The sequence below is a fragment of the Protopterus annectens genome, chromosome 11.part0, assembly GCF_019279795.1.
Source record: "Protopterus annectens isolate FY-2018-M chromosome 11.part0, PAN1.0, whole genome shotgun sequence".
In the NCBI taxonomy this organism is placed as follows: Eukaryota; Metazoa; Chordata; order Ceratodontiformes; family Protopteridae; genus Protopterus; species Protopterus annectens.
The window spans coordinates 284,496,473-284,517,564 of NC_056745.1; the positions used below are offsets into that span (position 1 = coordinate 284,496,473).

The 21,092-nt window shown below is 39.4% G+C and overlaps 1 protein-coding gene across 1 annotated transcript in view; it reads right to left on the reverse strand.

The window, feature by feature from the left end:
- Positions 1 to 21,092, reverse strand: part of UTP20 (UTP20 small subunit processome component) — a gene marked incomplete in the record, with an annotated part of 2,478,305 nt that overhangs the window by 661,639 nt on the left and 1,795,574 nt on the right. The window contains 1 exon segment of the mRNA XM_044087776.1: positions 5,639 to 5,794. Within this exon segment, the coding sequence (XP_043943711.1) occupies positions 5,639 to 5,794 (156 nt within the window).

Below are 21,092 nucleotides of genomic sequence, written 5' to 3' on the forward strand. Positions count from 1 at the left end.
AGTCAGCAATAACTAAATGTTTTTATCCTTACACTTAAAAATGTTTAGAGCCAAGGAGTCTAAAAAAGTGTGTAGATTCATAAAGAAGAAAAAATTCTACTCTTCATGATGAGGGACAACTGGCATTCATATCTAATTAGCAGTCCGTAAGCAAGTGACGTATAACAAAACGAGGTGCTAGGCTCAGCTTTTATTACAAAAATAAAAATAACAGGCTAAGTTTTAAAGCCTAATAAGCAGGCCAACATTATATTATGCCATTTCAAAAGGGAATAACCCTTAATATAATATGCAATGTTCAAAGAAAGAAGTAAAAAGGATAGAATATTTTGAATTTCAGGTTAAGGCATTTGCAATTTAGGTAAGATATTGTCCTTCTACAAGGGATGAAGCACAAATCTTGCAGTTCAGACTGTTAACACTTATCAAGATGCTGTGGGCCAAGAGTAAAAATTCATATCAGTGTACACGGAATGGTCAAAGCAGTAGTGTAGCCAGGGCGGGGCAGCAGGGGCAACTGCCCCGGGTGCAAAGTGTTGGAGGGGCACAATCAACTGATGTTGATCTCTCTTTAATGCAATACTGGCTTTTAAAAGTTGGTATTGTATTTGCGGTTAACCTTTTTTTTGACACTCCATGAAGGCAGGGCAAACTGCTTGCTGCAGGTTAAAAGAATAAATTATTTCTTTTTTTAAATAAAATATGTTAAAGGAGGTGTACAAAAATGGAACCTGAATTGCTGGAGCTGGTGGGTGTGTGTGCTATGTATCTGGCCACCTGGTTGCTTGGGTGGGCAGGCAGCGTACATCCAATTTTAATAAGCTAACTGCTTACAGCTTATTACAGCGAACTGTGTTGTTTTTGCTCTTCACTTGAGGAGCTGAGGGAGTGGAACACTGATTCACAGTACTGGCCCATGGGCACTAGATGAACCAGTTTGCTTTTGGGACAAGGCTCACGGTTTACTATCAACACTGCGAACGATAACCTGTCAGCACATATGTTGCCGAAAATCAGATTGCCATTCACAGAATGTAAATTGTATGGGATAGTCGAACACACTTATGCGAATGCAGTTGCACATTCGCCTTACTGTGTTTGACAAACTACATGGAGGTCGCGGTACAGTGGAAATTGGAAATTCATCCATATCCCCAATGTACTGCAGATGTCGGAGTTCGAATATATTATTAGCAGGGGGTGGGGGAGGCACAGCCCCCCATGGGAGGGTGCAGGGGGCTTGCCCCCCTGCAAAAAGCGCGATATGTCATATAGGTGTGTGATTTACATCAGCTCCTATACGGATATCATGTGATGTTTTCAATGACAATGTCAACTCCAATGTGTTGATCATTTGGGTCAACATTGTGACATGGACGGGATTCCGGTTTTGATGGTTTACTTTGATATTGCGAACGGAAATTATTTAGCCTTTTGCAATATTGCCAGTAAACCAAGGCTCACACATGGCTAGAAGAAATGGTGTAAATATCCAGGCAGGAGATGAAGAGCAGCAACACGGACCACGGAATTCAAAGGAAAAAAAATAGCTGAAGTTGCATCTTCAATATTGAGGTGTAAACCTAGTGGTACCCCACAAACAAGACCCTTTTGAATAGAGTGAGCAGTGAGTTAAGACAGATGACTCAGGCTTGCTGTAGATTCTAGTTAGGGCTTCCAAGCCAATGGAAAAAAGGCAAATAAATGTTTGGATGAGTCTGCAGCTCATACTTCAGAAGGCTTCACAAAATTATCTGGGTATCACTTAACTGAATGCAAGAACTGACAGGGAGACTACACTTGTAGCTGTTACCACAGAAACAGCTACCCATATATTTCCAAAAATGTTTAAAGGTCATTAATCTCATAACTTCCAAATATTTTCAAGAACACTGACTGTTTGTGGCTATTTTTGCTCTTTGTATTTAAAAGTTTTTATGTACAAAATGGTTCAACACTTGCTCGTGATTTTTTTTTTTTTGTGGAGTGTTCTGGGCATTACCTTAAAAATACCACTGGAGTGGCTTCTTACATCAACATCAATGACAAAAGTAGCAGCTGCATCTTGAACTAATGAAAAAATCAATTTAAATGTATTTTTTATGTCTCAATGTACAGAAAGAATAGAAAGATAATTTATTTTGTTTTACAGAAACACATACACCTTTTGGCTCTGAATTTGCACCATTATATACTTACGTTTTGATAGCATTTTTATTACACAGCAAAGAGCACTGACAATTACATATTTGTTTTCAAAAATGTTCCCTAACAATTTACATGATTTCACCCTAGCTTCAAATACCAATATCTGTCTGCTGCATCACAATATTCTTATGAAATTTTCAAATGACCTATTAATCTCACTTTCATTTTGTTTTGTAAAATCTAATAGTTTTAACAAACATAGACAAAAGACTCTCAAATACATGGATACATGTCAGAACACAAAAAGTGCTTTGCTATAACATACTCAAAATGACAAAAAATGTTTCTTACAATAGACTATTATTTTTGGTTTGAAATTCATACACACATACCAAAAGCATGATTCAGAAACATATTTAAGTTTACCAGATTAAAAATTGCAAAATATACACTTTTTATGAAACAAATGGTAACACCAGAGCTCTCATGTAGCAATATAAAACTACTAGTGGCACTTGGTAATAAACGACCATTCTCTGTGACCTTAACTAGCATTATATCAAATGCCTTTGAATAGTAGCACATCATAACCCCGAGCTACAAAAAGCACTTAGCAGGTGATTCTCGCTGTTAGGATACATAATTAACTTTATCTTCCTGTAATGTAGGTTACTGCACAGGAGTCTACACAGGGATGTCTCTGCAAGACCAGTGACAAACAAAACAACTTTGTATTCAGGAGAAATAAATAGGATTTTTACTTCTAATATGATAACAACTCAATAAAGAAATACTTTAGGCCATTACTGACTCAGAGAACTGAGCAGAAGTTCAACATAACATCCACAAAGAAAACTGAGAATAATGCAAAATGTCAGACTGCAGTAGTATAATTAAGGACTAAAGCCACTGAGACTTGTATTTCAAAGACAGTACCTCTGCCCCACCCCTTGAGATTTCATCATGAAACTTTTAGGTAGTAACAATAGGGTGCTCTGTTTCAAAGCACACCTTAGAGTGCAGTGCTATCCTCAGAGCTTTCAGTGCATCATGTCTACATTTATTCCCATAGCTTTAGCTACATGAAAGCATGGCAATGTAGCCATGTTATGTGACAACTGAAAAATGCATATTTTGCTGTATTGAAATATTTACAAATTTTACTTCTGATACAATATTTAGTACACGTATATCCTGGACATTAGTTTTACCCAGCTTTTCGGCAGAGGTCAAACAGCCCCCAGGTGGAAGACAAACATAGTGACAACAAAAGCCCTCTGAAACACTGGAATAACCAGATGTATATGAGAGGCCGTAATACATCACTTCTCTGAAGGCAGTTCACATTAAAATAAAACAGAATTCTGTGATTTCTAATATGCCCCCTAGGGCACAAAACACACACACTTTCAGTGGAATATGCCACTTCTGAGACGGTACATCACCCAAAGACTGTGAAGGCATCATGCAAACATAATGGCTACTTTGCTTTTTGACAGATACAGTGTTCTTCCCCAAGAAAGCAAAACAATTTAGGTTTGATCCTGTAACTGCCCTTCACCTTCATATATTACATGCCCCCAAAAATAAACCCTCATTCTATATAATTCTGATAACTTTCTGAGAAGAAAATATAGATGCCGTTAAGACGTACATTGCCCCAACAAGCAATACTTTTTACTTTAAAATTATGCAACATCCCTATGTTTTCATCTGAAGCATACCTCCTTATCCCTACACCAAAGAGACAGCTTTATTCTGTATACATCCCTGACATTTGATTGTGAGGAAAATGAAAGAAACAGCAATCACAGTATTTCATTTCAATTTGGTGCCACTGGAGATGTACACATACCCTGTCTCACCCACGTTTTGCATAAATCAAACAACTGCCCTCTGCTATCATGCATAGCTGAGAAAGCACTCATGCCTCTACCAAAATAAGAGATACTTTCTGTGCACATCTGTGATGTGTGGTTATTCAGAAAATGAAAGGCATAGTGGCCTTGGTAATACATTTCAAGTTGCTGTGCAGAGACAAACAATGCACTTGGATTAGCCAGATCACACAACTATGCTGTGACTTCATGCAGGCATTATGTTAACATAAACATTATAACCCCCCCAAAAGACAGCAACCTTCTGTGTACCCTTCTGCTGCTACAAAGTGAGGAAATTGGAAGAGAAATAAATGCAGTAGTCTATTTTAGCCTCCAGCATTTAGACACTATATGTTGTCACACCACCCCTCCATCATGCCATTGCAATGGAACTTCATTGCAATTACCTTAACTTCATTTGCATTCATCCACAGACTGACCCCCAAATCAGACAGCCATTTCTAACAATCCCTTTAAGTGTGCGATCACTAAAAAATGGTGAAACACAGGCTGCAATAATGTACTTTTATTGCTGTCATAGTGCACTTCATGCACACATCCAATGATATAACATTAAAAAAATAATACATTGATTAATTACAAGTGTATTAGCAAGCAGTGTTAACATTGTCTTATTGGTAGGATGTACTGCTACTGCTGCTCACCAACCCATCTGCTTTCCTGCCAGAAAAAGTGAAAACAAATGCTGACCATAATGTATTTCAACCTGTAGCTTTCAAACATCATGTTATGTCTCCATGACCCATCAAGCCAAAGCAACTACCATTTTAATGTGAACAGACTGTCATTTGCTTTCAATCAACCAACTGCCGCTCCACACCTACTTAATTCAATCAATTGTGTGATTGCCAGAAGTGGTAAAAATGACCACAATACTTTATTTCAACTACTACATGGGCACCCTCCATGTCAATTACAGCAAAATTAAATACAGAAGAACAAAGCTACAGCTGTATTATGTTGTGGGCAGTGTCTATTATTACTGCTCAGAGATATAACTTGTTTCCCTCTAGTGGTTATTATTTAAAAAAAATGCCCACAAGAGAAAACTGCCCTAGAAGATGTGTATCTGTTGGTTCTGGCAGTCTAGAGTCATATGGCACTCATGCCTTATGTTTTCATTCAATACCCTGCTTTCCCTTTTCTGTTAGCAGGTGATTAGTGTGCACAGAAACTGAACAAGGGTTGGCTACCCAAGCTCTGTTACTATTGCTTGTGAGTTAGAGATGACAAGTCAAAGCTAATAAACAGCATAACTTCTCACTTCTGAGTAAAATTATCACATTGTTTTTAATGGGAAGCAATTATTGAATTAGATCAGTTACCTTATTAGTAGTATAACAATTATTTTGACAATGTACTGCAAAACAGATAACAAAAAATCTTATTTTAAACAGGCATCATACCCATTCTAAACCAAGGAAAAAAAAAAATTCTCATTACAATTGAGATCTCAGTATCCATACCAGTGGAACGATGCTGTGGTGCTGACACACAGGTAATGTGTTAATGCTAAGTTAAGAATGATCTATCAACATTTTCTTTCTTACACTTCTGCACATTACAGAGAAAAAAATGTTTAACTTTACCTCAGTTTTGCTCTTCAGTCCTTTTCTTAGGGCATTCAGTAGTGTTCGCTGCATTAGTTCTCTAAATTCCTCCTCTGTATGGTCTATTACAGAGAGCTGACTAATTGTAGTTGTCAAACACACAATGGAGCTGTCGCTTAAAGTTACTTCACCTAACTGGAAAAAAAAAGTTGCTTCAGTATCATCCCAACACACACAAGCATAGAAAAAACTATCAGTTAAACTAATATACAGTAACACATACATAACACATACATTTACATAAATGTTTTGGTAATATTCTTCTTACCTGAAATAATCATTACTTACTTAGTACAATACTGACAAAAGAGATGCAAAATGAGGCAGTGCTACGAGAACAATTTTAATGTTAAATGGAATAACAAGATTAAGGGCTCTAGGCATGAAATACCTGTCAGTGTAACAGCTGAAGGTTATGTGATGTCTTGATTTCAAGCATTTGAGGAATGGGTACACAGGGATTTGACAAAGCTTCACAAGCAAAAAAAGTATGGGTTTCACAACTTAAGCGGTGAGGAGAAATCTTTATTATAGTTTTTTAATAGTCAGGCCTACAGAATTACGAAGCCTGACAAAAGGGGGGAGGGTAGTCATAATATAAACTATTGACAATGACACACAAATGCATTGAGAGATAACAAATACACAGTAGTGTCTAGGAAAAAAATTAATATAGCGTATGCTAAAATTAATTTTGTACTGAATTACCATTGTATGCAGGGAGTAATTAAACAATTGTTGGAATTTTTGGTAGTGGAAACCCATGTATACCTGTAATATTTGGGATACCCAAGATTCACAAGCTGATACAGGACCCTCCTTTAAGGCCGACTCAGCGGCCAAGGGTTCTAAGATGCAGCATTTAGTTGTTTTAAGTTACTATCATGATGATTTGATTTTTGTCAACTATTCATATTGTGGATCTTTTTCCACGTATTCCACATATGCTGGGTCTTGAATGGTTTAGTGAAGTGATTTGAGATTGTGAATTTTTGACCAGTTTAGGAGGTACTATTAATTCGGAAATTTGTGGAATTGGTTTTAGATAATATTTTCACGTTCTTTAATGGTGAATTTTACAAATAAATTAAAGGAGTGGCTATGGGAGCCAATTGTGCTCCAATTTATGCCAATTTGGTACTATATTACTAGGAGAAGAAATTCATTATGGACTCCATGCATGCTTCCTACCAGCATTTTTACACTCATTTTTTTGAAGACATCTGAATTTTATGGAAGGGTACACTGGGCAATTTGATGTGTTTTTAAGACTATATTAGTAGTAACACTACATTTTTGAAATTCACATATTCATATTTTACAGAGAATATTAACTGTTTGGATGTTATGTTCTATACGGATAGAATAGGTGGTAGATTCCATTTAAAGGTGCACCAAAAGGACACTTTCTTTAATACATATCTGCATTACTTGAATTAACATCCTTTTTATCAAAAGAAAAGTATTATAAAAGGACAGATAAGGGCAGCGCGTATGACCTCCAATTTTGGGAAAGGGGTTACCCCTCAAGGTTTGACCACTAAAGTGCCACAACAGGTTATTGATGAACAGGACAGGAAGTCTGAACTTTTCCTTGGTTGAGGAGTATAGGTAATTGACAGTAAAAGTAATTCAGATATCACACTACAAGAAGTCTTTGCTTACACTTTTAATTCTAAATCTAAGGTTGCAGAAAATATTAATAAACACTGGGAGGTACTGATATGTTTCCCAGACATTATAGGTTCATAGGTAGGTAACTAGGCTACCTGCCCAAGGGCGTTTATAAGCCTAGCCAGAATGTGTCAGCTTTCGTCTCCCCACTGATTAATTAACTGATCCTCTGTCAAGCAGAGCCAATGAAGTGATCCCAGAGGTGTATTTTCTGTTACCCATCCGCTCGTCAAGGTTTCTCTTGAAGAGTGTTAGTGAGGGGCTCTGCCTAATGCAGTTTGGAATTTTGTTCCAAAGCATGGGGAGACGCTGTGACAGGAATCTATCCCTAAAGCATGTTCTATTTATTGTTGTGGTGAGGTTTAGCTAACTAGAGTGCGTGGCTCACAGTGACTTGGATTTCTTTAGGTGGACGATGTCCATCAGTTCTGAGTTGGACATGGCTTTGTAAGTCAGGCAGAGATCACCTCTGTGTATGCAATATGCCACTGAGTACAGCCGGAGATTTTTCAGTAGGGCTGCACAGGACATATGTTTGAGGCCAGTAATCCTCTTGGTGAGGTACTTCTGTGGTCTCTCCAGCTGTTAGAAGTGTCTTGTGTGGTACATCCCAAATGGGGCACTGTAATCTATGACAGGTCTGATGAGTGATGAGTAGAAGGGCACTATAACCTCTATTTCGAGATGCGAATGCTTTAGTAATTAGATGGGCCACACAGAAGGATTTCCTAACTACTTTGGCAATATGATTGTCAAAGGAGAGATTACTATCTACTTGGGTCCCCAGATCTCTTAGTACCTCTTCTGTATTAAGGGGGCTGCCACCTATGTGGTAATTCGTAGGTGTTTTGTTTTTCCCAAACAGAATGACTATGCATTTTTTGGCATTTACCTTGAGGCCATGACTTTGACACCAGGTGTCCGTCTCAGTAAGGCCCTTTTGGAGGATGTCCATGTCAGCCGGAGAGTCAATTATAGCTCCCAGTTTGCAGTCATCGGCGAACTTGGTTAACCATAGTCCTCCTGTGTTTGCCTGTACTTCTGAGAAGTATATGCCGAACAGTAGGGGTCCCAGGACCAAGCCTTGCGGGACACCACTTGTGACTGGTTTAGAGTCGGACCTGGAGCCCGCTATTCTTACCATGTGAGTTTTGTCTGGAAGCCAGTTGGCAACCCACCTTGTGACGTAGGGGTTTATGTTCAGGCTGGTGAGTTTTTCTGTAATACACGAGTGGGGAATGGTGTCGAAAGTCTTGGCGAGGTCAAGGTAGGCTGTGTGAACAACCTTTCCCTCGTCTATGGCCTTGGTGACTGTCTTGAAAAAGTCAACCGGGTTTAGTAGGCAAGATCTGCCCTTAACAAAGCCGAACTGGATCTGGTCAAGTGTTTGGAGGTTCCCAATGTCTTTGTTAATGAGTTCCATGATGATGCGCTCCACAGCCTTGCAGACCAGGCTAGTCAGGCTTATGGGGCAATAGTTACCAGGGTCAGTTGTGGCCCCTTCCTTTGTGGAGTGGAACAACCATTGCTATGTGCCATTCTATGGGCACATAGCCTGTGGGGAGGCTGAGGTTGAACAGCGTGTTTAGGTGGGGGGTTAGTTCGTTCTGTAGTTCATGCAAGACGCAGCCTGGGACATCATCTGGCACCATTGACGCTGTGTTTTTGGCTTTTGAAAGGGCTATTTTCACCTGTGCGCCTGTGATTTCCGTGACACTACACTTTTCCGGTAATGTTGTGGGCCCTTTTGGGGGTGAGAGGGGGGTGAAGTTTGCACTGAATCTATCTGCCAGGATGCTGGCAATATCAGTAGGTTCAGTATATTTTGTGCTATTTTGCACTAGTTCAGTGCATATCTGCGAGTTGCCACTTAGATTCTTAACATAGCTAAAGAAGGCTTTGTGGTTATCTTTTGAATCCTTGGCTATTTTTCTTTCGAAGTTAGCCTTGGATGATTTTATGAGGGACCTTAGTTTCTTACTGATACTGATCAGGGATGTCTTTCCTTCTTGGGATTTGCTTTTTTTCTGAACTAGTTTCCTCCTTCTATTGTATAGCCTGTTTATGGCAGGGGTCCACCAGACTGGTTTCCTTATCTTAGAGGAGCGAGTCTTGATTTTGCTAGGGATGGCATGATCCATGCATCCTTGTAGGTGCTCATAGAGAGCATTTGTAAAGGTTTCTGCATTTTGGGCAGTGTTATCCTTTAGTGTGGGGGCTGTGAAACTTACTGCCTCTGTCTTAAGTAAAGTGAAGTTTGTTTTAGAAAAGTTTTTTACTGTGGTTTCCTTAGTTGGGGGTGGTGGTGTGGTGAGGACATCGAGTGATTATGGTCTGATCTAACCAGTGATGGGTTGACCTCCGGGGTGGAACACCTGTCGCCCATGTTTGTGATGACCAGGTCCAATATATTTTCACCTCTGGTAGGGGAGTTTACCAGCTGATCCAGGGCGTTTGAGTTGATGAATTGCAGGAAGTGCTGGGCCTGGTAGTTTGTATTGGAGTAGTTTTCCCAGTTAATGGTAGGGTAATTAAAATTGCCCAATATCAGGGTGTTCAGTAGGATCTTCATATTTTCCAGTGTCTCCATAAAGGTGGAGTGGTGGTCCTGGGTCATGGAGGGTGATCTGCAGCAGGCCACAATTTGCATTGCAGATCTGACCGATGTTAGTTGCACATGGATGATCTCAGAGGTATCATGCTGCGCCACTAACCTGGAGGTGTAGGTATCCTTGATGAATATGGATACACCCCCTCCTTTTGTGTTTCGGTCCATGTTCTGTGGCCAAAACGTGTGGTACGAGTTGTAGCCTGGTAGTGCTGGGGTGCTCTCTGGGGCCTTGAACCAGGTTTCAGTTACTGCACAGATGTCAACGTTCTCCATACTGAGGAGTGCTTCGAGCGCGTGCATTTTGAGATTTAAACTCCTGGCGTTGAGTAGCATAACCCTCAGTTTTTTGTTAATCATGCTGTTTACGGAGGTGGGTTTGACTTTTGAGCCTTGCCTAAAAAAGGCATTATGGGGGCAGAAAGAGCCTTGGCCAGTATTCGAAAGCCTAGGGGGTGACAGGTGCAAGCCGTCTCTTGCGAAGCAACGAGGCTTGTCGAGCATGTCGTCCCAGGCTGACAGACACTGGATCCCCTTTGAATGACACCAGAAGCTTAGCCAGCTGTTGAAATTGATAATTTTTTTCTTTATACTAAGGTATCATTCTTGGTGATGGCAGGATGCTACTCAGGGTCAGGGTCATACCAGCCTGGGCTACATGATCAGAGAGCTCTTCCATGTCTCTCTTCATGTAGTCCAGGGAGGTAAGTCTCAGGTCATTCACACCAACATGAACAATGACAATTAAAGACAGTACTCCTGCTAAACCTAGTTTTGTATGGAGGAGGAACAAAATATTAAGGAAATTCGGAAAGAACAATAAAGAAGAACATTTTAAAAGAGTACTAAGAAGCTTGGCACTTTCTTTCAAGTGTGGATTTTGCCATCAGTGCTGTTATTTAAGCAACACAGAGGAAATGTATTTAGCTGTAAGAGATTTGGTAATAAAACCTACAGGACATTTTCATTCTAATAATAAATGGGTAATTTATCTGGTTCAGTGTTTGGGCTTCCCAAGTTTTTATGCTGACAAAACAGAACGATTATTAAAAAACTATTCATGAGCATATTTATGATGTGGAGCACAGTAATGAATCTAATGCTTTATACAGGCATACAAAGTTGTGTGTATTGAGTAATTATAGTTTTTCTGTACTCACACAGGTGCCCATTAGTGAAAGAAATGGACCATGGGAGACTAGACTAGAGTACAGGGAGTTAACGTGGCAACTCAAATTGGATGTAGTAACATACCATGGGGCTATTTCTGTATTTAGTGTCTTGAAAATTCGAGCAGCTAAGCTATAAGGCATTTAAATATTTGTCTTTTTTTGCAGGTATTTATTAATTTATACTAGTAGAAAAAAAATGTGATGTTTTAAATAATTTATAAACATATTTGTAATATAATGGTATACACTGTGTAGTATTATTTGTGAATTTAAAATCAAACAAACCATTTTATTGTGCGTAGGGTCTTGACTGAATTAATTTGTCTAATTAATGAATCGTATTCATTTGTTAATTATGTAATACTTTGGTTTGGTGTTTCCATTTTCACATGTGGAGTAGGGATGATGTTAAATAAAAGGATACGGCGGTCATGAGTTCTGATGAAGTCAGATATTCTGAAAATGAAACAGCTTACTTTGTGTTTCAAATAAACTTGTTTGTATATTTACATTTCGACCCAGATCTCATGGTGTCTTGCTAGCTGTCTTAGAGGATTTATTTAACTGGAGTTGATTGTGTGATGGATTTTTTGTGTATTGCACTACAGTACTCCAACTAGTTAAAGAAGGTTTATATTTAATGCACTGATGCAGTGTGTATATTGGCTTTGTTTATATCATGGAAAAATGAATACACACATACATGTACATGGGCCTACTTCAGATGATCGAACTTTTAAAACTTTGACTTTCATATGGACGAGACCATATGATCGAAGTTTCAAAGGTTCGAACACCCGAAAAAAAAAAAAAGAAAAAGAAAACAAAACAATTTTCTGGATGCCCCCACACCCCCTGCTATTTAAATAAACCAACTCTGAGATTGCACAGCAAGGAAAAGGGAAATGTACCCATTCCATGCTGTATGGAGATCTCCATTCAGAACATTCGAAGTATTAAAACTTCGATCATATGGTCTCTGCCATATGAAAGTCGAAGTTTTAAAAGTTCGATCATCTGAAGGAGACCCATGTATATACATATACACAGAAAGAAAAACATACCTACTGGAAAATCAAAGTGATTCACTTTATGTGTAAAGTAAATATAATGTCAGCATAGCATTAGATATAACTCTGCAATGTCAATGCTAGAATTCCCGTATATCAAAAGTGAGCAAAGTGAGGAGTCCGAATAGAGAGATGATTAAATGAGCAAGCAAAGGAAAGTAGTATTACTGGAATTTAATTCATCAGGTTCTGGTGAGTACCTTCAAGAGGGAGGCCCTGTTTTTATAAAATCTCACACAGCATATATCATGGACAGAAGTCAGTTAAAAAAAAGATTACAAAAAGCATTCGGCAGCACCTCACACTCATGGATAAAGCAGTGCTTACAGATGTTTAAGATATACCCTACATCAATCAATTTCATCACAGTGGCCATGAAACTGCGGCAAACTACTCTGCAGCTAAGCCATGATAAAAGACAAATTATTACCCCAGGGATAAAAATTCAAAGGAATATTCCAGAATGACTCTGTCACCGCTGCTCTTTTGTCTTCCCCTCAACCCATTAAGCTGTTTAACAGATTAGGTCATGGTTAAAATTTGCAAAAACCAACAAAGTGAAGAGCTGCAACCACTCAGCAGTTTATTAAAACAAACTGATACACAAATAAGAAACTGAGCTGCTTCATCCTTACAGAGGACTTTTTTCAATCATCTGGTATCTACCAGACCATTTTAACTGTAGGGTTATGAAAGAACTACGGACAGCACAGGCAGACAGACATTCCTATTATATCACAGACATTCCAATGTCCATATGGGAGGGTGTCAGTACGGCAAAGGGCACTGAAGTCAGGGCTTCTGCACCAGAAGTCCCAAGAGATAACACTATTGTAGTAGTGAACAATATGTAGACCATTCTGGGCCACATCTGGTTAGATCTTTTTAGTGATTAAACTGGATGATGCTCTTATTTTTTTTCACAGGATGGACTTTCTACAATGTCAGTATAAAGTACAGTTATGCACACTTGCCATAAATGTAGATATTCAACTGTATTCACTGCTGCAGTCATAACTGATGGGATTTCCTGCTGTGGAAGCCCTTGGCCAGCCCAAATACCATTGAATTTCCTCCTCATCCTGAAGCCAGAGAATGCCCTGTAAAACATCAAGACATCAGAGTATAAAAAGAGTCAGCTGGCACCATAACCTCAGTACTTACTTGACCCTAACAGAAAGGAGTCTCTAGCTGGTCCCTACAGTCAAAGGGTCTTAGCTTAAAAACCTACTGTACAAAATCTAATCCAAACAGAGGAGTGGGAAAAAGCCCGGGTTTAGAGAGGAGATTGCCCACCTCAACTTCATGGGGCAAGAGGGGAAAGAATACTGCAACAATGAATACACTCATAAATCTACATTTATTTTAAGTGTACACAACTGTATTACGTTCTTTGTGTTTGACTGTTGTAGTCATAACTGATGAGATGACTCCCAAAGCTGATAAGAGGGCTGTTGGAAAGTCTTATGGACAGGAAAGGATGCCATGCAAGACTGCAGTGGCAAAACCCACTCTGGACTTGGGGAAGGTTGGAAGGCGATAATGTTTGGTGAAGATATGCACAGAGGACGAAGTAGCAGCTTCAAAAATGTCCTTGGTGGCCACTCCTTTATGAAAAGGCTGCAGATGTAGCAGTAGCCCTGGTGGGGAGAGACCTCACAAAGTCAGGTGGATTCTTTCCATAATGGTTGTAGCAAAATAAGATACAGTGGGAAATCCATTTCAAAATTGTTTGTTTAGAAACTGGCCTCCCTTCAAAGCTACAAGCAAATGTCACAAGCTGTCAAGATTTCCTGACATTCTTTTCTGTCCAAGTAGCAACACAATTGCCTATACACATCCATTGCTTGGAGGATTTTTCCTCCCCTTTTTTCAGGGTCAGGAAAGAAGTTAGGCATATGGGTGGTCTGGTTTAAAGATCTCTGTAATCACTTTTGGCATAAAGGAGGGGTTGGTCCTAAGAAAGACTCTGTAAGAGTGGAAGGTGATGAAAGGTTTCACACACATAAGGGCCTGAAGCTCTGATACCCTTCTATCTAGCTGAAGTAATGGCTAACAAAAAACTTGTCTTCCAGGTCAAGGATATGATGTCTGTGGAGGCAGATGGCTTAAAATGAGAGAGGGAGAGCTCCTCCAGAATGAAATTGAGATAGCATGGGATACTGGAGGTTTCCTTTGGGGGGGGGTCTAATGTGAACATCCTTCTCAGGAACTGCTTCATCAGAAGATGGGAAAGGAGAGGGGGTTGAGTAGGCAGATAAGCTGAAAATTGCTGAAGGGTGAATTTTAATAGAGGAATAAGAATGCCTTCATCAAAAAGTACTGATAAGTATGAAAGGATCAGAGGCATCTGAGCTTGAAGAGGATTCTGATCCTTTTGTCTGCACTATATAGTGAATCTCTTCCATTTGGGATAGTAAGATTTTCTTGTGCTAGGTCCCATGGTCTCTTTTAGAATGTCCTAGACCTGTTTGGTGAGAGATGTCCCCCTCCAGGGGGTCAAAGTATCACCCAAGCTGTCAATTTGAGAGTGCTCAGGTTGGGATGTATAATGGTGCCCTTATTCTGTGTTTATAGATCCACTCGGTGCATCAACCATGGTTCTTTCTTGCGGAGACTGAGCATTAGAGGATATCAGCGCTACTTTGGCCAATCTGGGGACCTTCTGCTCTTATTTTCAGAAGTACCCTGGGGATCAAGGGTAATGGAGAGAAGATGTAGATGAATAGGCCTGTCCAAGGGAAGAAGAAGGCAGCTGTCTTCCAGATTGAACTTGATCCTTGAGCAAAACTTTTTTTTAAGTGAGAGTTCTCTTTGGTAACAAAAAGATCTGTCTCTGGCATACCTGATTCTCTGGCTATGGTGAGAAAAACTTCCAAATACAGATGCAACTTGTGAGGGTCTGACAGGGTCCTGCTAGTTAATCCACCAGTTGACCTGTTTCTTTTGGTAGGTACTGAATCATGAGGTGCAGACCTAGGGAGTTTGCAGTTTACCAATGATCCATGGCTAGATGACAAAGGGGCCTAAGTGTGAGTCCCCCTCTGCTTGTTTATGTACTACATAACAGTGGTAGCGTTTGTCTTTACTAGGAGTACTGTAATCTTGGTTTCCATTGGTCTTTGAAGGGAAGTGCACCTTTTTGGACTGCTATCAGTTCTTTTTGGTTGCTGTGTTTGGAAGACCCATCTGCCTCAGTCTGTAAGTTGTTGTAGTGAGCCCCCAGGCTATGTCCAAGGCATTTGTGGTCAAAGTTTGGTACTGAGGAATAATCCTGAACAGGAGGGCCAGACTGATGGAGAAGGCTCAGGCCCATAAAGAGAATCTTTCCCGAGACAATGGAGAAGTGTCACCCTTAAGTTGAGGGATTCTGAGTGCTGGCACCACACATTTCTGATGTACCACTGCATCTTCCTCAAGTGGAGTCTGGCAAGGGGATCATGAGGATGCAAGAGACTAAGTAACCCAAAGCTCTGAGGAACTCTGTTGCAGTGACGTAGTTTCTGAGGAGGAGCTTTTGGAAGTACAGCATTAGAAAGATAACCTTGTCTGCAGGAAAGACTGCTTTCTGAAGAGACAAGTCCAGCAAAGCCCCAGAAAAGCAATCCTATTTGTGGGGATGGTCTGAGACTTTTGGATACTGATGGTGAACCCCATTGAAGCCAGGATCTCTTGGATGTAAAGCAGATCCACTTTGCCTCATTCAAGCAGCAAATCTAGAAAAACTCAACTAACTAGGAATAAATCTGAATGCCCTTTGACCTCCAGAAGGCTATTACTGGGGTTAGGCATTCTGTGAATATCTTAGGTGCAGTAGACAAGCCAAAGGGCAGTGCATACAATTGACAATGCTTCATGCTTCACACCTGCTCTGAAACATAAGAACCTCCTGTGAGTTTTATCTACAGGAAGGTGGAGGTATGCGTCCTTTAGATCTAGGGTTACCATGTAGGCATTGGGGGAAATCATGGACAGCAATTTTTAAAGGATTAGCATTTTGAATTCTGGTACCTGCAAAAATCTGTTCAGCCATGACAGGTCCAGAATAGGCCTCCAGGTACCCTCTTTTCTTGGGATGAGGAAGAGCCTTGAGGAAAATCCCTTTCCTTGTAATATGTTTGGTACTGGTTCCACAGAACTTTGGGTGCACAAGACCTATATTTGCTTTATGGCCTATGTTTTTTGGCTTGGTGGACTACCCATTAAACCTGAATGACTGAAATAATGTGTGTATACATATTTTTTATGAGAATGTTTTAAAATTTTGCACTTTGGTGTTTTGTAAATATATTGCTACTATGTGATCTAAATTTTTTTATTGTTTTAATTTTTTTACATGTTTTTTGCAACACGAAATGATGTCACAGTGATTTTGCTATACAGATGGTTCTTTTTAATGTGATTGTCTGATGAAGCAATCTATTGTATAGTGAAAGCGCTTACCCATTTTATTTTTACTTTTAAGTTGAATAAATTTAATAACCTACAGCCTTGGTAGCCTGGCACTTTGTTTATTTGTATACTGTTTATTGTTGGGAATGCTGAGGAACAGACACCTGCTATTGCCACACAGTTAAATGGACATCATATGCAGTGACTGGGGATTAGAATTATTTTATTATCTGTGACAAGGTGAACACATTCCCAAAGGAGGCATTCACTCCAGAAGACTTCAGTTGCCTTGTCTGGTGTACTGTATTATTCCAGCATGAATTTCTTTCTTACATTTATTTTTGCCCTTGTTGCACATCATATAAAATTATTATACTTTTTGTATGACAGCCAGGTCTTCTCCATGTGTGCATGTATGTGTTTAAACACACATGTACATAGACGCGCAACACTAGTAAAGTGATCACTATGTAGTGTGTGGTGCTGTGAAATTCTGGCACTTTCTCAAAGGAGAATTACACATATGTGCCTCAAATACAGGAAGCTACATTCTCCTCCTTCTAAAAAGAGAGGATCAGAAGCAGAAAGAGAGGAAGACGATTCTTGTAGAGGAACCATGATGAGAAGAAGCTGTGAAGTTACAAAAACCTACTTATGGATGTACTTAAAGGGTATCACAACGTTGGCTGTGGATTTGTTCAAACGAACAGCCAACATGTAGTCATAGATACGTCTGCATTCAAGGAAAACCAGAGATATATTTGTGGATATGACTAATGGCTATAAGACAGCCTGAAATAAGCTACAGAATCAGGGCTGTGGATTGCAAGGAATTGCTATATTCTTTTGACAGACTAAGTGGCCCAGAGCTGTTAAGTAATCTGACACAGCTTAAAACAGAAGTATAAAGTTAAACAAAAATTTTTAGTTTGGACCCTGCACTGTACATAGACTGCACTTGAAATAATATAATCTCAAGTGTGCACTACATACTACACTGGTGGTTTTGGCAGGCATAATTTGGTCACGATATACCAAACAGCAATGTTTTTCATTCATCCTTTCCAGCCTGAAGTGCAGACCTATTACTGAACTAATTAGACCATGTGGAAAAAAGATGCAGAATCATTCAGCTTCATTTTTCCATAACCAAATAACTTTACAAAAGCTGGACTCTTAAGATTGAAGCAAGCAAAATAATTTTTACACCTGCCTTTGAAGAAATGCACAAGGGAAAGCGGTAAAACAAGTAGTGCTGAAAGCTTTGGCAAAGCGATATGAATTTGCAGAAAAGTTACTTACAAAGCATGTGCAAAATTAAAGTACCAAGCTGCTGAAAGAAATTTAGTGAGGGTAAATGCTGTTGCAGCAAGACATATATGCACAAGAATACCGGTGAAAGAAATTGCTGAAACTAGGTATGTAAAAGCTGTGGGTACTCAAAGTTCTGTTGAATTCTCAAACTGGAAAAAAAGTAGCTTACTTTAGTTTGAATAATCAGCTGCACAAAATAATTGTGAAACAGTATGGTTTCAAAATAGTTTTGACTTGAGGAAATCTGCTGTAAATTCCCCAATGTAAGAAAGTGCCACTATCCTGTACAAAGTAGAAAAGTAGTGAGCTTAAAGAATGTGAAATGGTAACCGATGGAAAAGATTAGTGAAAAATTATATGACAACATCAAGTCTGTGTTCAGTAACACTGGTAGAAAAATTGTACTGTGTAAGACTGGCTTTATGAGAAACCAAGGCAAATAATTCTGAACTGTGCAATGAAAAATGGTGACTGTGTTGTGCGTGCTCTAAATTAAAGCCTGCACAGTGAGAGAAGGTACACAGTCAACAGCATGGTGCTTTTGAAACAGTTCTAAAGTACCGATGCACAGATGTACACACCCAGTAATATTTCTATATTTTCTCTTTTTCCTGTGACTATACAATAAGGAGAAGTTTTCTGTTTAAATTGATGGTGTTGGAAAAAGGGAACAAAGCAAATGGTAAGTAACCTTTGCAATGAAAAAAAGCTGAGAAAAAACTGAGTGCAAAGCTGGTGTGTGGTGTGGTACAACAGAAAAAAAATGCTGATTATGTAAATCAGGCACTCTTGCTTGCATTTGCTAACTGTTCTGTATTTAAAACAAGTGAAAATCATGGTCTGCAACAAAATTAGTAAATTATTTCTTAAGAGAACAGTATTTTACCTGAAATAGATTAGTTTCACAATTGCCTTCAGCTAAAAACTGTGTGTACAACCAAGGCTGATGGGAAGAAAAAGAAACAAATGTGCAATATTTAGACAGCACTTATGAGAGGAGGAACTTTGCACTAGGAGCTACCTGAACTTGCTTATCTCTAGTGAACAGCAGAAAGAAACCTATGGCAAAGTGTGTGAGACGCATAAATAAAAAGCAACTCTTCTGTCTCTGTAGCAGTTGAAGAGTTGCTCATTTCACAAGTTCATAAGGTAATTACTAAGCTAGCTGTCCTTGTGGGCCATTTTAAGAGTAACCAATTTCTCCTTCAAAGGTGAGAATCAAACCCTGTACCTCATATGCTTGTAACCATTATATCAACCTCCCAATGTTGTACTAGAAACTAGCAACAAAAAAGGGTGTGGTGTGGTGTGATAAAATTGCTGTACCAAAACTATAATGGTATTTCTGAAACTAAAGGTTAGATAAGGTGCTACCTCAGAAAGTTGAACAAGATAAAGGAAAAATGGGTTCATTACAGTGTAATACAAGAAAGAACACTACATACAAACCCAGTGAAACTGAGTGAGAATTGCTTGCATTGAAACAAGAAAGGCTAACAACAAAACAAAACATGCTGTTATCACAGAAAGTTAACCATGCTAAGGTATGCTGACATGCAACAAGGGTCTGAAAATGTAAGGGGTGTTGGCAACCTCTGTAGAAGATTCTATAAAAAAGAGGTTTCTCTGACAGAGTAGCTTATGCACGGAACAGATTACTAAATAACATTAAAGCAAGCACTAGTTTAGACATTTTTAAGAACAGCCTGGACACTTATTATGGGAACAAGTGTTTTGGTATATTGGCAAGCTGGAAGGGCATTTATGCCTGTGCTTGAAATATCTGTATGTATGTATGTAATGAGATAGATTTGCTTCAAAATATTTCTAATAAGAAGCAAAAGTGAGTTGTACAGTCAAGTGTTATAGCCATGCTAAATGAAACCTTATTTGAAAGTGATTACTTTGGTTCTAAATATTTTTAGCAGAGCTAGAATAAATACTACTAAAGACTAGAACTTGCAATTTAAAAAAGTGCTGTTATGAAAAAAGTTGTAGAAAAAGTTATGGTGGTTGTTTCAGTAAATCTGGTTATGCAACAATGGGATAACTAGCAAAAAATAGTCTGTCAGTCAGCTAGCGCAGAGGATTATGGCTATGAGCTGTTAACAAGCTGCTTCCTGTAATCCAGAGTTTGATTCACTTAGCCATCATCTGCCTAATAAGTAATACCACGCAAGTCACTTAAGATTCCGACAAGGAGTCGGAAAACCTCTACGTGAGTCAACGTTGTACACTGGTTAACAAATACAGGTACTTCTCCGTTATTGGGGCAACACTTCTAAATCCACTAGCATGTGCACGCAATGACTGCAGAGCTGTTAGCCCTGATGTGGTTGTTCTGAAAGATAAAGAAACAGACATTAATGTGCTGCAGTGTTTGCCTGGTTTGACAGTAACATGACGACTGTTAAAATTTACTGACATGACACTGTGTGAAGTATCCCTGTTTTTTGTCTTAGTAATATTGTCTTTTCCAATGCCTTATGGCAGGTGGTGGCTTTATGAAGAAGTAAGGTGCTCTGATTGCTGTCTCAACTTTTGCACTCTGGTGAGCAATTTAACCCTTTCTGGAAACCAGGAGTTTCGGCTTTGTATTGTTCAACAAGGTGCACGCTTTTACGCCTTATAGGGTTATGGTTTGCAGAGACCAAGTGCATCCTTGCAAGGGGAATGGGTTGTGATACAGACTGCATCACTTGTATGCAGGAGACACTGTAAATCTTACCATTAGAGGCGCCACCAGCACTGAAGTGCTGACAATTGACATTCATTCCATCGAGTTCTTGCTGTCCCACAGTGGGTATGCAAGCAAAGAAAATATTTGGTTGCCGGGGGTGTGACTGTTCTCTCTAAAAGCAGCATGTACTGATTTGATCAACCCATTCTGATGCTAGAAAAGACATAGGTGTGTGTATTCAGGAAGTAAAACCTTCAGGCGGTGCTTTTTAGAGTAGTTCTATATTTATCTTGGCTTGGCAAGGTGAAACTGCAGTTTGTTTAACTGCTTCTGATTAATAGTCGGTAACAGCAGTTAATTGGTGTATTACTGCTGTGTGTATGTGGGACCTTGTGAGGTTCTTTTGCTGCCACTGTGGCTTACTCCCTTTATTGCATGTCTGACTGACACTGGCCCGTATCATACCTAAAAATGCTCAGTTTCAAACTTTGGCTGCATAGGTCTTTAGACCGTAAAGTGGTGC